This window comes from Brachyistius frenatus, unplaced genomic scaffold (assembly GCF_029030835.1).
Source record: "Brachyistius frenatus isolate BFR_SWC_R1_liver_20210118 unplaced genomic scaffold, ASM2903083v1 Contig_238, whole genome shotgun sequence".
Lineage (NCBI taxonomy): Eukaryota > Metazoa > Chordata > Actinopteri > Embiotocidae > Brachyistius > Brachyistius frenatus.
The window spans coordinates 108,469-129,588 of record NW_027210837.1 but is presented as its reverse complement, the minus strand read 5'-3'; the positions used below and the strand labels follow the sequence as shown (position 1 = coordinate 129,588).

The 21,120-nt window shown below is 47.1% G+C and overlaps 4 protein-coding genes across 6 annotated transcripts; all 4 read right to left on the bottom strand.

Moving 5' to 3' along the window:
- Positions 1 to 134: 134 nt before the first annotated feature.
- On the bottom strand, positions 135 to 10,739 carry rpgrb (retinitis pigmentosa GTPase regulator b). Of its 3 annotated transcripts, XM_069720370.1 has the most exons (17): positions 10,605 to 10,739; positions 9,854 to 9,979; positions 9,609 to 9,701; positions 8,898 to 8,960; positions 8,655 to 8,813; positions 8,284 to 8,433; positions 7,678 to 7,836; positions 7,101 to 7,256; positions 6,900 to 7,024; positions 6,574 to 6,765; positions 6,251 to 6,437; positions 5,894 to 5,994; positions 5,742 to 5,801; positions 1,807 to 1,980; positions 1,668 to 1,713; positions 1,458 to 1,576; positions 135 to 1,344 (listed from the first exon to the last, which is right to left on the bottom strand). In XM_069720370.1, the coding sequence occupies exons 1-17, from the start codon at positions 10,633 to 10,635 to the stop codon at positions 1,141 to 1,143; spliced, it is 2,145 nt and encodes a 714-aa protein (XP_069576471.1). In that variant the 5' UTR covers positions 10,636 to 10,739; the 3' UTR covers positions 135 to 1,140. The 3 variants fall into 3 exon arrangements, with proteins under 3 accessions (XP_069576471.1, XP_069576469.1, XP_069576470.1); XM_069720368.1 differs by lacking the exons at positions 135 to 1,344; positions 1,458 to 1,576; positions 1,668 to 1,713 and having other exon boundaries at positions 1,883 to 5,542; XM_069720369.1 differs by lacking the exons at positions 135 to 1,344; positions 1,458 to 1,576; positions 1,668 to 1,713 and having other exon boundaries at positions 1,883 to 5,542; positions 5,894 to 5,989; positions 6,300 to 6,437.
- A 626-nt stretch (positions 10,740 to 11,365) lies between these two features.
- On the bottom strand, positions 11,366 to 14,169 carry LOC138633865 (tubulin alpha chain-like). The gene is made up of 4 exons (XM_069720371.1): positions 14,079 to 14,169; positions 13,029 to 13,251; positions 12,598 to 12,746; positions 11,366 to 12,512 (listed from the first exon to the last, which is right to left on the bottom strand). Exons 1-4 carry the CDS (start codon positions 14,079 to 14,081, stop codon positions 11,538 to 11,540), a joined length of 1,350 nt encoding a protein of 449 aa, XP_069576472.1. The 5' UTR covers positions 14,082 to 14,169; the 3' UTR covers positions 11,366 to 11,537.
- A 1,702-nt stretch (positions 14,170 to 15,871) lies between these two features.
- LOC138633845 (tubulin alpha-1A chain-like) lies at positions 15,872 to 18,046 on the bottom strand. The gene is made up of 4 exons (XM_069720313.1): positions 18,029 to 18,046; positions 17,201 to 17,423; positions 16,951 to 17,099; positions 15,872 to 16,867 (listed from the first exon to the last, which is right to left on the bottom strand). Exons 1-4 carry the CDS (start codon positions 18,029 to 18,031, stop codon positions 15,887 to 15,889), a joined length of 1,356 nt encoding a protein of 451 aa, XP_069576414.1. The 5' UTR covers positions 18,032 to 18,046; the 3' UTR covers positions 15,872 to 15,886.
- A 1,517-nt stretch (positions 18,047 to 19,563) lies between these two features.
- Positions 19,564 to 21,109, bottom strand: LOC138633848 (tubulin alpha-1A chain-like). Its single transcript, XM_069720316.1, has 3 exons — positions 20,893 to 21,109; positions 20,643 to 20,791; positions 19,564 to 20,559 (listed from the first exon to the last, which is right to left on the bottom strand). Exons 1-3 carry the CDS (start codon positions 21,071 to 21,073, stop codon positions 19,579 to 19,581), a joined length of 1,311 nt encoding a protein of 436 aa, XP_069576417.1. The 5' UTR covers positions 21,074 to 21,109; the 3' UTR covers positions 19,564 to 19,578.
- Positions 21,110 to 21,120: the final 11 nt, after the last annotated feature.

Genomic DNA, 21,120 nt, shown 5'->3' with positions numbered 1-21,120 from the left:
CTCTGTTCTCATCACAGCAGATGTTTTTTGTCAAAGTGTTATAACACTGATTACACTTATTTACTTGTTATCAACAAGTTTTCACGTTAAAACAAACAAAAAAAGCTTAATTTTCAGCTTTATATCACTTTTTTTTTTATTATCACAAATATCATAATATTAAAAGAGATTATCATGATTGAATATAAAACCAAAGCATTTCAAAGAAATGGAAGAAGATCACGTCAAAAAGTGCAAATGTGCTCCAGGACCATGTCACAATAAATTATCCTATTTACATCCTCACAGTTTGAAAACACACACACACACACACACACACACACACACACACACACACACACACACACACACACACACACACACACACACACACACACACACACACACACACACACCTTGAGGCTCAGCTGCTGGAGTAAAAAATGTGCCAAACAACAACAACAACAACAACACATTGACGGTTACAAATGGGCCCAGAAACAGCGGTACTGGTCCGGCTGGAGGAGGAGCAGGCTCAGCTGGTAGTGGTTAAAACCCTCTGAGAAGGCGTGCTGGTGGTTCCAGGAAAAAGGAAATACAGGAAAGGGAAGGAAGGAACGGTTGCTCCCTTTGGGAACAGATTCGTCAGGCTCATGACAGGATATCGTTTAGAGAAATGATGAACCTTTCAGAGCCACCTTCAAAGGTTTAAAGACGGACTTTCAGTTCAAAGTAGTTAAAATCAGGTTCCTCGTTAAAGCTTCCTCGTTCACAGCTGCTCCTACTGATGAAAATCCAAGAAAATTCATACAATTATTAATTATTGAATTATAAAGTTTGTGAAACAGCCCCTGGTCTCCTTCGAGCCTGTAACCACACCCCCTGCAGTGATGTCATCATGTACTGACACACTGCAGTTCACTTCGGGTGAGAGACGTCTCAGAGGGAGGACGATCGCAGACAGAGACAGCAGTCCTCTCATTATCAGAAATCAGTTGCGTTGGTTGTGATTCAGGCCGACACGAAGGGAGTCTTGACGCTAACACGTGGAGCCGGGTGACGCTGTGCTCCACGCCGCTCTCCCGCTAACGAGCCTCTTCACTCTTTGGTCGGACGTCTGCAGAGACCGGAGCGAGTCCCCCTGAGAGTCTGGATCCTGGTTTACAGGACGGTGCAGGCTCCAGAGCGAGGTCCTCGGGCTCCGGGTCGCTGCAGGGCTCCATCGCGGTGAGTCCCGCCGGTGGCCGGGGACGGAGGCTGTCCCTGGACGGCTGCGTCCCCGCCGACGGGGCCCTCAGCGGCGGCGTGGTCCCCGTCGTCCGCCTGCTTCGACCAGGAGGAGGACAGTCGTCTGAAGAGAGACAGCTGAGAGGACAGAGGAGACACTCTCATTTCATCTCCGTGTTTAAACCTGCAGCTTTCTTACCTCATGATCATACAATTATCTGGAGTAATTCATTCATTCAAATTTCTCTGACCTTTTTGTTGGAGCCTGATTGGCTCTTGCCGTTGCCGTCTGCCGCCCCGTTGGCTGGTTTGGCGTCGTCGTCTGTCTTCTCTCCAGCTGCAGCGGCGGGCTGCTCCCTGATTTCAGCTGCTGTTGATATCAGACATCATTATTCCGTCAGTGCATTCGTTGCAGCTTTTATCCGTTTTCCACTTCCTGCATTGAGAATCAAAGAGGTCACCTTTCTGCTCTCCATCAGGTGCAGATTCTTCTTTCAGCTCCTCTGGCTTCAGGGAAGATCACATGTTACATGTCAGAACCAACACGTTTAACCAGGAGGAAACCATCGTCCACATATTTATTCAGTGCTGCATATTTACAGGACTCTCAGGCTCCTCTGCTGGTTTCGCCGTTGAGGATGTTGATGCGTCAGTCTCTTCATTTTCTGCCTCTTCATCGTCATCATCATCAGCCTTGGCCTCCTCCTCCTCCTTCTCTTCTTCTTCTTCCTCCTCGCCTTTGCTCCATGTCTCAGTACTTCCTTTTGTTGAATCCTGACAAAAAGATCAAGTTAAAGACGTAAAACCTGGACTTCAGATAAGGAACTGGGTTCGTCTAATTTGGGACGAGGGACTTGTTTTTGCAATATGCAGGAAGAAACCCGTTTAACTGTCAGACTATCGACTAGTGGAGGCAGATCTTCATAAAAGGATTGAGGTTTAGCATAAAAAGGAAGGAAAAGGAAAGCAGACAGAAAAGGGGATGATGGGAAGGGACTGCAGCAGGGATTACAAGGACAAAGACAACAACGTGACTGGAGGAAAAAAATGAACCAAACCTGATCCTGAAAGTGAGAAATCAGCCTGTCGGAGGGGAGGAGCTCCTCTCGGAGGGTCAGATCATCGGATAAAATAAACTGGAGCATCAGCTGCTTTGTGCAACAACAGAAAAGTTTGCACTGCAACCTTGTCTTGTTTTATCCAACATCACATGATGATTTGTTTTAACAAAAAACAGTTAACGTCAATCAAAAGCCACTTTTTTTCTTCAAATCTCAGAAAGTGGCCCCAATATTTGTACCAGTGTTCATCAGAAGGACTTTGCAGTGATCGTTAAGTCACATTAAGACTGAGAGGAACTGCAAATACGACTGCAGCCACTTGTTCGGTCCCCTTTCGAGGATATAAACATGTCAGAAAGGGCACAAACAAAGATGTTGCAGCAGAAGAATAAAACAACAACGAGGACATTTTTCCCCTTTAAGCACGTTAAAAATAATTTCATATTTTAAAAACACAAAAAAACAAGTTAATGAAAAAAAACAAAGATTATTTATTACAAACACAGAAGTGAATAAAAACAGAAACATCCCGTATAGTTAAAACCAGATAAATATGGAAACCAAAAAGGAAAAAGACGCAAACAAAATCCTTTAAAATCAAAAAGACAGATTTAAGATGTTTAGAAATAAACCGCCATCGATGGGCAGCAAAGACTGAGAGACAAAGTCTGGCTGGAAACACAAATCAGACCTGAGCGAAGCACGATGAGAGAAACAGCTGACGAACTGAGAACACGAAACGACTGAGGCGGCGTGATTAAAAACAGACGCTGCTGCAGGAAATAAACAGAGCTTCCAACTCTGAAACGTTCGGGCAAACACAGCGTGACAGGAAATGTGGGAAATAGGAGGCCTGAAGATTACCAGGGGGATTAATGTCGGACATTAAAACACGGCTACAAAATGTAAAAGCAGGGAGACCGAAAGTCCAAATAAAACTCGATAAATGTGAATGAACTGCTTGGCATCATCATCTGTTTACCGCCGACGTCCAATCACATCCGTGTTTCAGAGTCCGCTCGGCCTTCAGAAACACCACGCGGGATCGTATTGTTCCACGGCTGCTGGTGTTGCAATGTTTGGAGGTTTTCTTTGCAGGTGACACGACTTCATTTTCCAGAGAAAAAAAAAGATGAAACGGGACAAAAAAAAATCTCAGCGAGCTAATCGATCAGTCAGTGGACATAAAAATAGATTAAACTTAATTATGTATTTTTCCATCATCACCAATCCCTGGAGTTTTACTTCAGATTGAGGTATTGTGGTAAAACGTCATCCCAAAACTCCTCTGGCTCGTCTGCAGGCTGACCTTTGACCCCTGACTTTAATTTGCTTCTGGTTGAAGATTTAGCACTCGGTCGCTTGACTCCAGCAGACTTTCTCTTTTTGAACTCCTCCTCCTCCTCCTCTTCCTCCTCTTCTTCCTCCTCCTCCTCCTCATCTTCATTATCAACCTCTTCCTCTTCTTCTTCCTCCTCAACTTCATTATCAACCTCTTCCTCTTCTTCTTCCTCCTCAACTTCATTATCAACCTCTTCCTCTTCTTCTTCCTCCTCAACTTCATTATCAACCTCTTCCTCTCCTTCTTCCTCCTCCTCAACTTCATTATCAACCTCTTCCTCTTCCTCCTTCTCCTCATCTTCATTATCAACCTCTTCCTCGCTGTTTTGTTCGTCTTGATCTTCTTCCTCTTCTTCTTCACTTTCACCATCCTTCTCCTCCTCTGCCTTTTCCTCCTCTGCTTCAGTCTCCTCCTCCCCCTTTTCATTCTCTTCTTCCTCACTGCTCTCCTCCTCTTCCTCCTCAGCACTAGTCTCTTTTTCTTCCTCCTCCCCCTCCTCCTCTTCCGTCTCACTCTTTACATCACTCTCTTCTCTTTCTTCCGAAGACTTTAAAGACTGACTTTCACCTTCCTCTTCCTCACCCTCTAGACTCCCCTCTTCTTCCTCGCCTTCCTCCTCTTCCTCACTTTCCGTCCTCCTGCCCTTGCTCTCTGTGTCAGGATTCGACCCTTCCCCGCTCTCTTCTTCTTCCCTTTCCTCCTCCTCCATATCTTCATCTTTGCTTTCCTTCTCTTCAGTCTCGTCTTCACTTCCTGTCACCCCACTTGTTCTCTCCTCTTCCTCCTCCTCCTCCTCCTCCTCAGTATTACCCTCATCTTCGTCGTCCTCCCTGCTTCCCTTCTCCTCTGCATCAGTTTCAGAGTGATCTTCTGGTTGTAGAGTGTCACTGTCTTGGTCCTCTTCTTCTTCGTCCTCTACACTGTGACTAACCTCCTCCTCTTCTTCGCTTACATCTGCACTCGTTTTCTGGCCTTCCTTCTCCTCCTCCTCCTCCTCCTCCTCCTCCTCCTCCTCCTCCTCCTGTCTGACTGCCTCATCGTCTTCGTCCTGACTCGTCCCCCCTCCGGGACTCTCAGGTGCAGGTATTATGTTGATGCTGACGTCAGATTTCTTGCTGAAATAGGACAGGGATTCCTCGCTCCGTGATTCGGTCCCGCTGTGTTTGCGGCGGCTGCTCTCTGACGGCGATGTGGAGCTGAGACGACCTCCAGTTGACATTCCTTGGATTAAAACAGCTCCCGCTGCGAGGGAGGCAGCTCCGGCGAGCCGGCTGAGACCCGACGACTTCTTCTGTCTCTCTGACTCTCTTTTGATCTCAGCCTCTTTCCTGTTCTTTTCATTCTTGGATTTTTTAGACACATCTGGCTTCTCTGTAGGTTTGCGGTTACTCTCCTCATGCACGGCGTCACTCAGGCGGAAGGCAGGTGAGTCTGTGAGACCGTGTTTACCTGGAGAGCTCAGCGCTGCACGGGAACTTTGCACGACTATAGGTCTGCTTGTAACCCTCTTGGACTGTGCTTGCTTCACAGACTCAGAGCCGACAGCTGTCTTTCTGGTTTGTGGGCTTCCTTTGGAGTATTGCAGCTTTCTGCCCACTCCGATCATTGGGCCTTTACCCTGGACGGGCCTGGGACACTGTTTGGACGCTGCCTTTCTGATGTCCCCGACATTCAGAGGTCTGTTTTTAATGGGTGTCCTCTGCAGCTCCTCCACAGCCATGATCAGACTCTCTTTGCTCCGTCTCTGCTGGCCTTCAGGGGCCCCAGACCGAGCGCCGGGGCCCCTCAGGAGCTCGGTGGGCAGCGCTCGGTGGGGAGAGGCGTTCTCGCTCTTACGAGACGGCGAGGTCGAAGAGAAGCTGCTCTGATGTGAGACTGTTCTCTCCTTTCTTGGACTCTGTTCTTTCACAGCCTTACCACTCTTACCCTTCCTCTATCCCGGCACGAGAGAGCAGAAGGAGGATGGAAAGAGGCATGCATTAGAGAGGAATAGAGACAGGCAGAAAAAAAGACAGATGATGGATGAAGACGATCAAGACTTTCTCTGAATTAATCCAGGTGGCGTCTGAGGTTGTTTCTGGACACAAGTAGAACCTTATCTGAAAAATGTGAAGACATAAAGAGTGAGTTACCTTCTGGACCGGAGACAGAGTGAGCGTTTTGTCGCTTGGGTCCATCTTCATCATGTGTGTCTGTCGGGAGGGAACAGGCAGCAGATGAGATGCAGGTTTTTCTTCTCGGTGTCGGAGCAGAAACATGCAGGATCGCTTCAGCGCTCTCTCACCATGTTGAGGAAGTCGGTGGTTTCTCCGAGGCCTCTAACGCTGTCGGTATCCGTCAGGCTCTCCACAACGCTGTCTGCTTCGGCCTCGGCCTCGGCCTGCTCTGAAAACAGGACAGCATGAGTCTGCAGCGTCCACCAGCTGACAGTCAACATGTTTTTAACACGGCATGAAAAGGAAGTTCAAGAAAGTCTTAATCTAAGGAGAGAAATTCTTAAATCTGCCCACACTTGATCTGTCAGTCTTGAATGTGATAATCTAGTACTTGAAGTTTAAGTAATTTTTGTGTAGTCGACTGCCAGAAGAGGAGGAGGAGAAGGAGGAGAAGGAGGAGGAGGAGGAGGAGGAGAGGTAGGTACCCTGCTGGAGTGACCCTGTGCTCCTGTGTTGGTGAGTGCCGTTGAGCACCTTTCTGTGGGTCAGCTCAGGCGGGGGCAGGCGGGGTGGGATGGTCTGGCTGGAGACGGGCAGCGGTGGGTGGAGGAAGCCGGGCGTCATGGAGGGCAGCGTGCAGAACAAGGTGCCAAACTGGTCCGGAGACCGTTCCTAAAGGAAGGGGTGGGGGTGGGGGGGGGGGGTAACAGACCGTCAGACTAGCCAATAATAATGCAGTATAAATCACTGATTGTATCAAAGGAGTCATGCATCAGTATCTGGTGGCTCCTCCGTGCAGCACACCTACCCTTTCCCTCCTGCGAACCCGGGCCGACAGGCTCCTCTGCAGGGTGGAGGAGTCGGCTGTGTCCCCCAGCAGCTCCACGTACGGTTTCTCCAGGAAATCCTCCATCACGTCGTCCTCCTCCAGAGTCACAGTGCCGCGGCCCCGGACCCTCGGCCGGGCCAACACCACCATGTGACAGCCGCCGCACGTCGCCTGGACAGAAATAAATCCAGGATTTAAAAAAATGTTACCTGTGAACCTGATTGCATTATACCTCAATATCTTTTCCAACATGTAAGTGAATGAACTGAAGTGAAAGCGTGACCGTGCGCATGTGATACACGTACTGCCTGGACGTCGTACTTGAGGAACCGCGGACACAGATTCGGTTTGAACTGGTTGGTGAAGTTTTCCTCTCCGAGCCCCAGTTTACCGTGTCTTCCGTCTCCAAACGTGTACAGCAGGCCGCCGTCTGAAACACGTCCACATGTTGTGTCACCGCAGCAGTGAGGAGACTTACAGACGCTGCTGCTGCTGATTAAACTCACCTGTGATGACGGCCGTGTGGTTTTCTCCACAGGCCACCTGACAGACCCGCCCCTTCTTGAAGTGCTCCACCAATCGCGGCAGTCGGGACTCGAAGATGAACGTCCCGTGACCGAGCTGTCCGAACTGACCGAGGCCGAAAGTGTACACGTCGTCCTCTGAAAGAGAACACAGACCGATACCTCACTTCTAGTTCTGGTTCTGGTTCTGGTTCTGGGCTGGCACTAGTGACGGCTCGCAGTCGGTTCAACTAACGGACCTTCTGATAATCTATTTGCTCTTCCACAGACTACGGACTGAGACACGTCTTTACATCACTGTTTACTTCAACCAACCATCATCAGATCAGAGTGCTGCTCCCGTCTCCTCCATGGACCGGTTGTTTGTCTCTGTTGGAGTTTACGTCCATACTGAGGGTCTGTCTCTTAAACAAAGGACGTACAGAACGTTTTTGTTGGTCGTGGTCGGTGACGATCATCCAGCCCCCGACGTACGGCCAGAGAGATATCTGCTAAAAAAGACGTGTGCCCGCATCTGTTTGTCTGCAGACCTGCTGTGTTTGTGGACCTCCATGTTTACCTGTCAGCACCACCGTGTGTCCTCCCCCGCAGGTCACCTGCGTCACCGCCTCCTTGATGCTCTTCACCCGCTGAGGCGCTCGGTGCCCCGGCAGCTGCTCGGTACCCAGACCCAGTTTCCCGCTGTCCCGCTCCCCGAACGTGTACAGAGCTCCGTCCACTGAGGGACACGGGACAAACACAGGGACAGGAAGTGTAACCATGGTGACAGATCCGGGTGAATCTGGTGTTTACTCGTCACAATTTACCCACATTCAATCTTAATTTAATTCACCCAGAAGCTCAGACAGCTCTGTCCTTACCTGAACAACCAGAACCAACAGAACCAACAGAACCACTCAGGGTCCACTTACTGAGTTTCTTCTGGGGCTCTCATCCACACCTCATGGCCTTCATCAGGCGGGATCCAGTTTGTTTTATCAATGATTATTTGTTGGTATTATCATGTTTCATGATTGGCTACATTTCAGTTAGCTTTGTCACATGATCACAGGTAAACTGTCTCCATGGCAACTCCTGCATCTTCCTTTGAAGCCCCTGGAGTTTTTAAAATTTTTATAATTTTTTGGGGGACAAAAGAAATGATTTAGAATTAAAATCTGCTGACCTGTCACTAGAGCAGAGTGGTAGTATCCACAGGACACCCAGCTGACGGCTCGCCCCACGCGGACTTCCTGCGGCGTCGAGGTCTGGCTCTTGTTCCCCAGACCGATCTGACCCTCGGTGTTGTCGCCCCACATGAACAGTTTACCGCTCGCTGCAACAGGCGGCACACAAAAAAGTAGATTCATCTTTTAACTGCAACACTAAAACAACTTAATTTCCTTTCATTCTTCCTGCTGTACAGCTTTATTCTTTTATTTTATTCTACTTTAAGTTATAAAAAAAAAAAAAAAAAAAAAGCCCCTGTAATGCTCAGCTGATGAGAGACAGAAAACGATTCTACACGTCACACACGCTGCCGTGTGCGAATGTCACCTGTGAGAGCAGCGGAGGTGTTCGAACCGGCAGCGAGCATCCTGATTGGTCCGTGGGAATCGAAGAAGCCGACTCTGTGGAAGGTGGTCCTCTCCTCGCAGTCTCTGAGCCCCAGCTGGCCCTCGCTGTTCCCACCCGAGGCGTACACTTTCCCCTGAGCTGCAAACAGAGCCGGACACAAACTGGATGAGTTTCATATTTGACCGGTTGACTGAATGAATGTTCGGAGGGTCAGACGCTCACCTGTGCAGATAAGTGTGTGGTTTCTTCCACAGGCCACGAGCTGGACTTTCTCTGACTTCAGAGCTGAAATATCACAAGGAAAAAAAAAAAAAAGAAGAAGAAGAAAAAAAAGGGCTTTCTGAGCTTTCAACCATCCAACAAGTTCTTCATCAGAGGATGAGCACCATGAGAAAACACTCAGAAGTAGACTTGAGTTGGATTCAACCGTTCTGTGAAACAAATCTCTGAAGTGTGTCAAGTCCACCATGAAACACAGGCAGCCTGTGGGAAACCATAAGATGTGAAAAAAAGTCATTGCCGTCCTGAATTTGATGACCTGTTGTGTGACCTTTAGCAGAATTCAGTTTTCACAGCTCTGTATTCTCTGTAGTTGAAGCTTCTCTGATTAAATTCAACATATCAAACAAATACAAGCTTCCTTCAGTCTGTATGGTTTTAAATGAACTCTCTGTGTCTCTGCAGATTAAAGCGGATTATGGACCCATCCAGATTGGGATTACACTGTGAACAAATCTGCAGGTTTCCTCTACAAATGCACGGCTCCAGAAGCAGTTTGGCTGAAGGAGGCGCTGCCGCCTCCTCCTCCTCCTCCTCCTCAGAAACTCCCTCTCGGCTGTGATTTAAAGAGGCTGAAGGCTGTCAGCTGTCAGTGACAACATCTCTCTCTCTCTGAACTAAAACCGTGAGGAAGACGAGGGTTTATTGACCGACCTTTGACACAAGTGGGCTTATTGACGGTGAGTTTGGAGCCGAGGCCGAGCTGGCCCCAGTTGTTGCTGCCGAACATGAAGAGTTTTCCATTTTCTGTGGAGACAGATATGAAAATATAAATTTGGATAAAAAAACAAATCAGATTTGTTCTCTGATCCAACCGTACTCTTACAGACATCACGTGTGACCTCTCAGTGAACGGTGACCTGCTTCTGCTCATACAACATGTGAAGAGAGGCTCGTACCGGTTATTAAGGCCGTGTGCTCGTCCCCGCAACATATTTTGAGTGGGACATCATTCTTGAGCCAAAATTTACTGGGGATGTTGTCGGAAAACTTGCTCTTTCCAAAAGTGAAAACGGCTCCTGACTCTGTAAGAAGAGAAAAAAAACACAAAGACAAAAACAAGCAGTAAATTCAGTGATTTATCCAACGTGGAAACTTTGCTGCTTAATCCTCTGATTATTGATTATTAATCATTTTAAATCTTTACAAATTTAACTGGACTCCTAAAACTAATTTAACATCGTTTCATGATACAACTGCAATATTTTTTTTATTATAGATTAGTTTGTTGTTACATTTTTAAAAGCCAAATGTGACGTCTTCAAACTTAAAGTCCAAATATCCCCAAATATCTATATTTTCAGTGATATATGACAAAAATAAAGCAGAAGTGTTCAGCAAGTTTATTCAGATTAATTTTTCTGTTTGGATGGTTTCAAGTCAACCGGAGGTTTTATGAGTGTCCATGCAGAGGAGCGAACAGGCTGATGAAAGCGACCAAAAAATCAACAAAACGGAAGCATTTCTGAGAACAAAACAACCAGAATAAGTGAAGAATAATCAGGTGAACTCGGAGGTTTGTTTTCCGTTAGCCTGCAAGCTAAAGCGCAGCTAGCAGGAGCTCCGCTGACGAGCCGGATGGAGGCAAACAACGTGTCGAAAATAAAAACCCAGCGGCGGTAAAACGTGGAGAAAACGACGGTTATTTACCCGGTATCTCGTCCTCAGACTCTCCTGCCATCTCTGCCACACTTTAATCCGCTTTGCTCGCCGTTGTGGGCGTGCTGCTGTCCGTCTTAAATTTCAACAACCCGGAAGTAAACAAAACTTCTCCTAGGCTACGAGGCGGACCACGTGACTCTTAAAGGGACACGTCTGAATTCACAGGTGATGTTTTAAGATGTATTTTTATTATATAACTGGCAGGTGAAAGTTCATATAAATAGTTTACGTCACTAAGATGCTGTTATATTGAATCAATATCCGGTTCTAACTTTTAATGATATAATTTTATGTAAATTTTGACGTCTAATTTATGTAAATCTTCTTTACCAATTTTCAGGAGACATTTCTTTAATTTAATTGTTAACATAACCAAATATAGATGTTAGAAGTGAATTTAAAATGAAGTTCCTGAACTTTATTAGGGGAAAAGAAATATGGTTCAAACCTCTTAAATCTGTCTTAGATCAAATAATGTAAATTATTACATTTCCAGATTGAAGACAACAGCTGCATGCCATCACCTGACTTATGCAGCGCTGTAACAATCGGGAGTTCAGTTCTTATATTTTGAACCTGCTGAAAATTTGGCTATGTACAGGTTTTCTTTGTCTTGCTATGGTGAACAAAGTTTAGACCATTTTACCTAGCAGACATTTAATCATGTGAAACTGTCAACCATCATGCAACTGGAGATTCCTGCATATGTTCAGTTTCACTATCTAAATAAATCAAGAGGGAAACAGAAATAATCGGTTTGTTCATTTATTAGTTTTGCACAATAAAACAAAACATGTTGCTCACTGGAATGTGCAGAATTAAAGGAACGAGGCAATACAACACATTTGTGTTCAGCTTTTATTTCAGCGATTTGCATCCTGATTGGAGCCACCGGAAGCTGCAGCCTGATGTTCCAGCGACCTAGTACTCCTCGCCTTCATCCTCTTCATTGACGCTGTCAGTTCCCACCTCTTCGTAATCCTTCTCCAGGGCGGCCATGTCCTCTCTGGCCTCTGAGAACTCTCCCTCCTCCATCCCCTCCCCGACGTACCAGTGGACGAAGGCCCTCTTGGCGTACATCAGGTCGAACTTGTGGTCCAGTCGGGCCCAGGCCTCGGCGATGGCGGTGGTGTTGCTCAACATGCACACGGCCCTCTGCACCTTGGCCAGGTCTCCTCCAGGAACCACAGTGGGAGGCTGGTAGTTGATGCCCACCTTGAAGCCTGTAGGGCACCAGTCCACAAACTGGATGGTACGCTTGGTTTTGATGGTGGCGATGGCAGAGTTGACATCTTTGGGCACCACGTCACCACGGTACAAGAGGCAGCAGGCCATGTACTTGCCGTGACGAGGGTCACATTTCACCATCTGATTGGCCGGCTCAAAGCAGGCGTTGGTGATGTCTGCCACCGATAGCTGCTCGTGATAGGCCTTCTCTGCTGAGATAACTGGGGCGTAGGTGGCCAGAGGGAAGTGGATACGAGGGTAGGGCACCAGGTTGGTCTGGAACTCCGTCAGGTCCACGTTCAAGGCTCCGTCGAAGCGCAGAGAGGCGGTGATGGAGGAGACGATCTGTCCGATCAGCCTATTGAGGTTGGTGTAGCTGGGGCGTTCGATGTCCAGGTTCCTGCGGCAGATGTCGTAGATGGCTTCGTTGTCCACCATGAAGGCGCAGTCAGAGTGCTCCAGGGTGGTGTGGGTGGTCAGGATGGAGTTGTAGGGCTCCACCACAGCTGTGGACACCTGAGGAGCAGGATAAACCGCAAACTCCAGCTTGGACTTCTTGCCGTAGTCGACGGAGAGACGCTCCATCAGCAGAGAGGTGAAGCCAGAGCCGGTTCCTCCTCCAAAGGAGTGGAAGATGAGGAAGCCCTGCAGCCCTGTGCACTGGTCAGCCTGAAACATTACAGGGACGAAAATGTTAAATGTCTCACTTCGACATAGTTTCTCAATTTCTAAATATTTTGGAACTGGAGCTCACCAGTTTACGAGTCCTGTCAAGAACCAGGTCAATGATCTCCTTGCCGACTGTGTAGTGGCCACGGGCGTAGTTGTTGGCTGCGTCCTCTTTGCCAGTGATCAGCTGCTCGGGGTGGAACAGCTGTCGGTAGGTTCCTGTACGAACCTCGTCTGATGAACAGGAAAAAAATAAAAATAAAAAACAGGCTTGTAACGTCGTTTCACTTTACACAGACATTAACCAACAGAAAACTATAAAGCTACAAACAGCTGTATTTAACTTCATTTGTGTGCTGCAGTAGCAAAAAAAAATTTAAAAAAATTCAACTGTGGGTGATTTCTCATCCAAATAAAAAAAAATAATAATAATAAAAAAAAACTAACCATCTGCCATTTTGGCCCAAACAATAAAATTACAGGAGCTCCTTTATTCATGTACTGATGGAGATTTACCGATGACGGTCGGCTCCAGGTCCACAAAGACGGCTCTGGGAACATGTTTTCCAGCTCCAGTCTCGCTGAAGAAGGTGTTGAAGGAGTCGTCTCCACCTCCGATGGTCTTGCCGCTGGGCATCTGACCGTCCGGCTGGATGCCGTGCTCCAGGCAGTAGAGCTCCCAGCAGGCATTGCCCATCTGGGCACCTGCCTGGCCAACATGCATTGAAATACACTCGCGCTGCAGAAGACAGACAAAGAGACAAAGAGACAAAGATCAGTCAATAGGTCCTTTTGAGTCACATTCAAAAATCTGTGCTTAAAATCCTTCATATTAAAACTTCTAACGGCAGCAGGTCGTTTATAAAAGGAGATCTTTCAGGCGTGTTAAACTGAACTGGGATCTCATGTACGCTGGGGAAAATGGCAGACTGCCCCTCCCCACTGCACAGCAGTGGAAAAAAAAAAAAACACACCATGCAGGAGTTAAACCGGAAGCAGCCCCCCCCTCCTCCTCTCCTCCTCCTCCTCCCTACTGCAGCCTTTGTGTAGCATTCACGGACAGGGCGTTATCCGATGGCGCCGACCGGCTCAGACTTACAGAAAAATCTGCCCGTCTAAAATCCCAGTCCAACCACGACCAGCACACCAACACTTGGTCTGCTATACATATTTATATTAATATGCAAGATGCGGGACGGAGGCTGAGGCCATTTATGTTGAATTTGTGCTCGTTTTCAATTGAAACTGCGCCATGAGTCTGGCCCGGATCCCCGTTACGTGAACCCGCCACATGCGGTACCGAATGTAGAACCGCCATGTCGCAGTTACTGCAAATGGAATAATCGCGGCTTTTAAATTACATAAAAACAATTTAAAAAAAACATGTACACCGAGGATTATTAATGCTTCATATTTCATCGTACAAAATGTTTTCCGATTAACAAAAAAAAAAAAAAAAAACCCTGTTCCTTTTGTTCACACAGCGACGATAATCTACGATTTAACCGCATGTTTCAAACAAAAACAAGCTCAGAAATGTTCTGCTGCTTCACTGTCATTACTCACCATTTTGAGCTGTTTTCTCCTTCTTGCCGACGTTGAAGTATCGGGTGCTGAAGGCGTACTGGAGGGCGGAAGCGCAGCTCTCGGTATTTATACGGTCCCGAGGAGGCGGGGCCTAAGCGGCGGTTTGAATGTCCTGGTGGCGGGAGCGAACGTTACACGGTGCTGCGTTCATGTGCAGCCCAAAATATTCAGATAACTACAATTTCATAAAGACAATTTGAATAATCTGTCTTTTATTAGAGTCAGGTCTCTTATCCAGGTTGAGAAGTATTTAGATTCTTAAGTAGAACATTGTAAAAACAAGTCGCCTCAAAGTCCGGCATTCATTTTATTTTCGTCAAAGTACGTATGTCAGCAAAAGTTATGAATAGTAATAGTCATTGTGTAAAAAAAGGTCCTTCTTAGTGTTTTATATTTATATGTGATGCCTGTGGATTGATATTAGTGTTACTTTAATGTACACTGTGGTAGTTTTAACTACTTTGTTTTCTGTTGGCTGTTTTTAAATCTAAAATAACTTGAGACTGCATACAAAGATGGACCACATGTCTCCACTTCTTCTTACAGTGCAAATGTTAAACCAAAATATCGCGGACACTGCCATTTTACATCCATCTATCCATCTATCTATGGAGAAGCACTTAAAAGCAGCATCTCAATGAGGATATACAGTGGCTCCACTGTTTTGAGGCTCTAACTCTCACTCAAACAGGAACAACACATTCATTTATAAATTGTGACTGAGTGAAGTTATTCTCATTAAAAAGGCATAATAAACATGTTTGTGCAAAAAGACACCGGCAATACACTATCGTCTCTCATTTATTCCTCAGTAATGAAAACTGAACACCACAGTAAAATCCAGGTCTAATCCTGAGTTATTTTTATGACGTAAGACTTGAATATTCAGGACCTATCATGGAGGTGAGGTGAGTTAATGAAGCATGAGCTGTGCAGCCTGATCCAACAATGACAACCAAGTACACCAAAAAAAAAAAAAAAAAAAAAAAAAAGTTAAATAAAAAAGTAAAATAATTTTTTTTTTTTTTAATTAATTTTTTTTTTAAAAAGGGCGTCACAGTGGTGCAGTGGTTAGCACTGTCACCTCACAGCAAAAAGGTTCTGGGTTTGAATCCGGTCCTGGGCCTTTCTGTGCGGAGTTTGCATGTTCTCCCTGTGCTTGCGTGGGTTCTCTCCGGGTTCTCCGGCTTCCTCCCATCATCCAAAAACATGCACCTGAGGTCAGGTTACCTGGTGCTGCGCTAGTGGCAGCCTGCTGCAGCATCTCCCCCCTGAGAGCCCCCCTGCTGTAGTGAAGAAATTTCCCCTCGGGATTAATAAAGTGTATAAAATAAAAAAAATCACAAAAATCACAAAAAAAAAAATCAATGGAAGATTGCATCAGTTTATTGTTTCAGGACAAAGACTCATAGACAAAGTGATTTGTTGACACTGGAGCTGACTGAAGAGTGAAGGGCATAATAGATTAATTTGACCAACGAATGTTCAAATGAAAGTTCCTGAAAACGTTACCTTTAAAAGTTGAGGAGAACTTCAGGAGAATTTTTTCACAAACTAGAACACAAGCAGTGACAAAAGTATTCAGCATGCTTCAAACAAAGTGCTGTAAAATAATCGGAAACCTTCTTTCACAATGCTTTTATGTGTCGTCCCGCTGTATGATGGCAAAATTAGCTCTTTGCCTTTAGTTGGGGTCAGAGGACACTTTGTGTAGCTGAGTTTATTTGAAGCATACTGACACCTTCAAAGAACCCAGTCAGCGGTGGTTTTGTTTGTTTAATTTGGGTTTAATATTCCTCCCCCTCTTCCTCTCCTTCATCACCGATGCTGTCAGTTCCCACCTCTTCGTAATCCTTCTCCAGGGCGGCCATGTCCTCTCTGGCCTCTGAGAACTCTCCCTCCTCCATCCCCTCCCCGACGTACCAGTGGACGAAGGCCCTCTTGGCGTACATCAGGTCAAACTTGTGGTCCAGTCGGGCCCAGGCCTCGGCGATGGCGGTGGTGTTGCTCAACATGCACACGGCCCTCTGCACCTTGGCCAGGTCTCCTCCAGGAACCACAGTGGGAGGCTGGTAGTTGATGCCCACCTTGAAGCCTGTAGGGCACCAGTCCACAAACTGGATGGTACGCTTGGTTTTGATGGTGGCGATGGCAGAGTTGACATCTTTGGGCACCACGTCACCACGGTACAAGAGGCAGCAGGCCATGTACTTGCCGTGACGAGGGTCACATTTCACCATCTGATTGGCCGGCTCAAAGCAGGCGTTGGTGATCTCTGCCACCGATAGCTGCTCGTGATAGGCCTTCTCTGCTGAGATAACTGGGGCGTAGGTGGCCAGAGGGAAGTGGATACGAGGGTAGGGCACCAGGTTGGTCTGGAACTCCGTCAGGTCCACGTTCAAGGCTCCGTCGAAGCGCAGAGAGGCGGTGATGGAGGAGACGATCTGTCCGATCAGCCTATTGAGGTTGGTGTAGGTGGGGCGTTCGATGTCCAGGTTCCTGCGGCAGATGTCGTAGATGGCTTCGTTGTCCACCATGAAGGCGCAGTCAGAGTGCTCCAGGGTGGTGTGGGTGGTCAGGATGGAGTTGTAGGGCTCCACCACAGCTGTGGACACCTGAGGAGCAGGATAGATGGCAAACTCCAGCTTGGACTTCTTGCCGTAGTCGACGGAGAGACGCTCCATCAGCAGAGAGGTGAAGCCAGAGCCGGTTCCTCCTCCAAAGGAGTGGAAGATGAGGAAGCCCTGCAGCCCTGTGCACTGGTCAGCCTGCAGGAAGAAAAAGAATCTTTCCTCTGAAACTGATTACGCTCTGAGCTGAAGTGAGGACGGTATCGCAGATACAAACTCACCAGTTTACGAATCCTGTCAAGAACCAGGTCGATGATCTCCTTGCCGATGGTGTAGTGACCGCGGGCGTAGTTGTTGGCTGCGTCTTCCTTTCCGGTGATCAGCTGCTCAGGATGGAAGAGCTGGCGGTAGGTTCCTGTACGGACTTCATCTGTAATTGGAAAACATTGACAGTTCAATCAAACATTTACAAATCTAATTCAGTGTTGAAAAGCACTAAATGTGTCCGGAGCCAAGAAAACATGATCTTACCGATGACGGTCGGCTCCAGGTCCACAAAGACGGCTCTGGGAACATGTTTTCCAGCTCCAGTCTCGCTGAAGAAGGTGTTGAAGGAGTCGTCTCCACCTCCGATGGTCTTGTCGCTGGGCATCTGACCGTCCGGCTGGATGCCGTGCTCCAGGCAGTAGAGCTCCCAGCATGCATTGCCTATCTGGGTTCCAGCTTGGCCAACGTGGACAGAGATACATTCACGCTGCAAGAATGAGTGGTTCAGATGTCAAGAACGACTACAACAAAATATCAGATAACTCCAAAACTAAAGAAACCAATAATGACCAGAAAAGAGTAATTAACACCAGGTGTGTTCGGGGGGATTTCCCTGAGTGAGGAGCTGTTACTTGATCCCGTTCACACCTGAGCCAAGCTAGAGTGAATCAACAATTTAACAGGAAGTACAATCAAGTTGGGTTTCAGTAACATTTTAAAAATGCATTTCTGAACGGTCAGCATGAGAAATCATCAAAACTTCAGAAAATTCAACAATGTAATGAGGGGATTAAATTGTACTACAGGATGGTGTTGTAAATCACAAATAGCTCCAAAACCCAACACACTAACACCTGTTTGTTTTTTTGCACTAAACACAGATTGCTCTCCCACAGTCCCCAATATTTATAGCAAAGTTTTATTTCCTTTGTCACAAATTGCCTGATCAGCTTTTTTGTCCAAACATGGTTTAACACACAACACTGTATATCAACATAAAACTACATTGTCTTTCTGAGAGTTTTTGTTTCTCATAAGTCATGTAAAGTCGTTTGTGTAAGGAAGGAAACATTAAAATAAAGAGGTCCTCACCATGTTTCTGTAGCTCGAAGCGGTCCCTGGTTCACCTGAGATGAGTGTCTGGGGAGGTTGTGTCAGGTACGAGTGCAGGAGGCTGCTTTATAGTGCAGCATCACCAGGCAACAGCCTGGCATGTTGTGGTAACTGGAGGAGTTGGAGGAGCAAACACCAGCTCCTTTGAGGAAACATGAGGAGGATGAGCACAAAAAAGGAAATCTACGGTTGTGCTTTCCTGAACAGATGTAAGGAACGACGGCTGTTGTTAAACAGATGAGTAACCTTCATCAGTGACCAGAACAGCTGTGAAATATGACCCACACCTGCGTGCCCTCTGCTCAGTTTTCACATGTTATATTAAAGCCATGTTGGTTGCTTTGACTGTGCATCGGAGAGGAAGGGGTTCAAATCTGTTTTAGTTACTTCAGCTGGCTGTTGAAAACATTAGATTGCTGATCGATGAAACTCATGACCCTTCAGTTAAAACAGGCTGCGTGCACGAAGGAATAACTTATCTAATGAAGAGCTGTTCAAGTTAAAACTCGGTTGTGTCAACACGGCACGTTTGGGGCCTGAGCTTTCCAATCTTGCACAGCAGAGAAAACAGATACCTCCCTGGAGTCGCAAAGGGCTTTTGTTACAGATCACTGTTACATCATCACTTTGGTTGAGATTAATTTGCAATGCAAAGGGGGACATTAGTGCACACGTCTCTCAAACACAGGTGACATTTGAAATCAATGGTTCTTTTCCAGCAGGTTGCAGAGCATCATTGCATGTTCACCACAGAAGAAAGACAGACCAGGGTGGTCATATTGAGTTAGTTGGATGCATGCAGTGCTCAAAGCTATAAAAGATTAGCAACAGATTATTAGTTCTCCTAAGGAATTTCCAATAAGAGATTCAGGGTGTTGTGTTTGACAGACTTGCCCCTGTTACTGACTGGGTATGGCTTCTTTAGAAAGCTGGTAAACCTAAAATAAATATTTTAAAGGAAAGATTTAGTGTCCAGTGATGAACCTATTCCTTCCTGAAATGCAAGAAACTCTTTGGGAAATCAGACTTCATGGCAAAATAATTATTGTTCTACTATCAATGTGCTCTATTGTTTGCACTGAAATGGCTTTTAAATGTTTCCTCTCTGCATCTGAAGGTAACCCGAGAGACGTAATGATAAACTGTTTGCAACTGCCAACTGAGGATTGCCCGAACAAACTCCCATTTAGTTTCCCTAGTTACTCTTTTCTCTGGCTTTGTTTGCCTTCAGATATCAGTTGACACTAACAGCTGAAGCAGTGGTTCAAAAGTAAACACTCTCATTCGTGGAGTACACGAAGAGCTGGTGGCGGAAAGTAATCATCAGCACACAGTGGGGAGGAGGCGGTTTCTGTGTTCTTGACAGAATTTATTACCAATAAAACAGACAAATAGTTTTGCTTTATTTTCTATGTCGCATTCTTGTTTTGTGTAAAGTGTAAGATCAATACAGGATATTGTAGCAGTTTTATGGTGGGTGAAATACAATTGTGGCTTAGTTATGTGAATTACTACCTTGTGTTAAGCTCTTAATATTCCTCCCCCTCTTCCTCTCCTTCATCACCGATGCTGTCAGTTCCCACCTCTTCGTAATCCTTCTCCAGGGCGGCCATGTCCTCTCTGGCCTCTGAGAACTCTCCCTCCTCCATCCCCTCCCCGACGTACCAGTGGACGAAGGCCCTCTTGGCGTACATCAGGTCAAACTTGTGGTCCAGTCGGGCCCAGGCCTCGGCGATGGCGGTGGTGTTGCTCAACATGCACACGGCCCTCTGCACCTTGGCCAGGTCTCCTCCAGGAACCACAGTGGGAGGCTGGTAGTTGATGCCCACCTTGAAGCCTGTAGGGCACCAGTCCACAAACTGGATGGTACGCTTGGTTTTGATGGTGGCGATGGCAGAGTTGACTTCTTTGGGCACCACGTCACCACGGTACAAGAGGCAGCAGGCCATGTACTTGCCGTGACGAGGGTCACATTTCACCATCTGATTGGCCGGCTCAAAGCAGGCGTTGGTGATCTCTGCCACCGATAGCTGCTCGTGATAGGCCTTCTCTGCTGAGATAACTGGGGCGTAAGTGACCAGAGGGAAGTGGATACGAGGGTAGGGCACCAGGTTGGTCTGGAACTCCGTCAGGTCCACGTTCAAGGCTCCGTCGAAGCGCAGAGAGGCGGTGATGGAGGAGACGATCTGTCCGATCAGCCTATTGAGGTTGGTGTAGCTGGGGCGTTCGATGTCCAGGTTCCTGCGGCAGATGTCGTAGATGGCTTCGTTGTCCACCATGAAGGCGCAGTCAGAGTGCTCCAGGGTGGTGTGGGTGGTCAGGATGGAGTTGTAGGGCTCCACCACAGCTGTGGACACCTGAGGAGCAGGATAAACCGCAAACTCCAGCTTGGACTTCTTGCCGTAGTCGACGGAGAGACGCTCCATCAGCAGAGAGGTGAAGCCAGAGCCGGTTCCTCCTCCAAAGGAGTGGAAGATGAGGAAGCCCTGCAGCCCTGTGCACTGGTCAGCCTGCAGGAAGAAAAAGAATCTTTCCTCTGAAACTGATTACGCTCTGAGCTGAAGTGAGGACGGTATCGCAGATACAAACTCACCAGTTTACGAATCCTGTCAAGAACCAGGTCGATGATCTCCTTGCCGATGGTGTAGTGACCGCGGGCGTAGTTGTTGGCTGCGTCTTCCTTTCCGGTGATCAGCTGCTCAGGATGGAAGAGCTGGCGGTAGGTTCCTGTACGGACTTCATCTGTAATTGGAAAACATTGACAGTTCAATCAAACATTTACAAATCTAATTCAGTGTTGAAAAGCACTAAATGTGTCCGGAGCCAAGAAAACATGATCTTACCGATGACGGTCGGCTCCAGGTCCACAAAGACGGCTCTGGGAACATGTTTTCCAGCTCCAGTCTCGCTGAAGAAGGTGTTGAAGGAGTCGTCTCCACCTCCGATGGTCTTGTCGCTGGGCATCTGACCGTCCGGCTGGATGCCGTGCTCCAGGCAGTAGAGCTCCCAGCATGCATTGCCCATCTGGACGCCTGCCTGGCCAACGTGAATTGAGAGGCATTCCCTCTGGA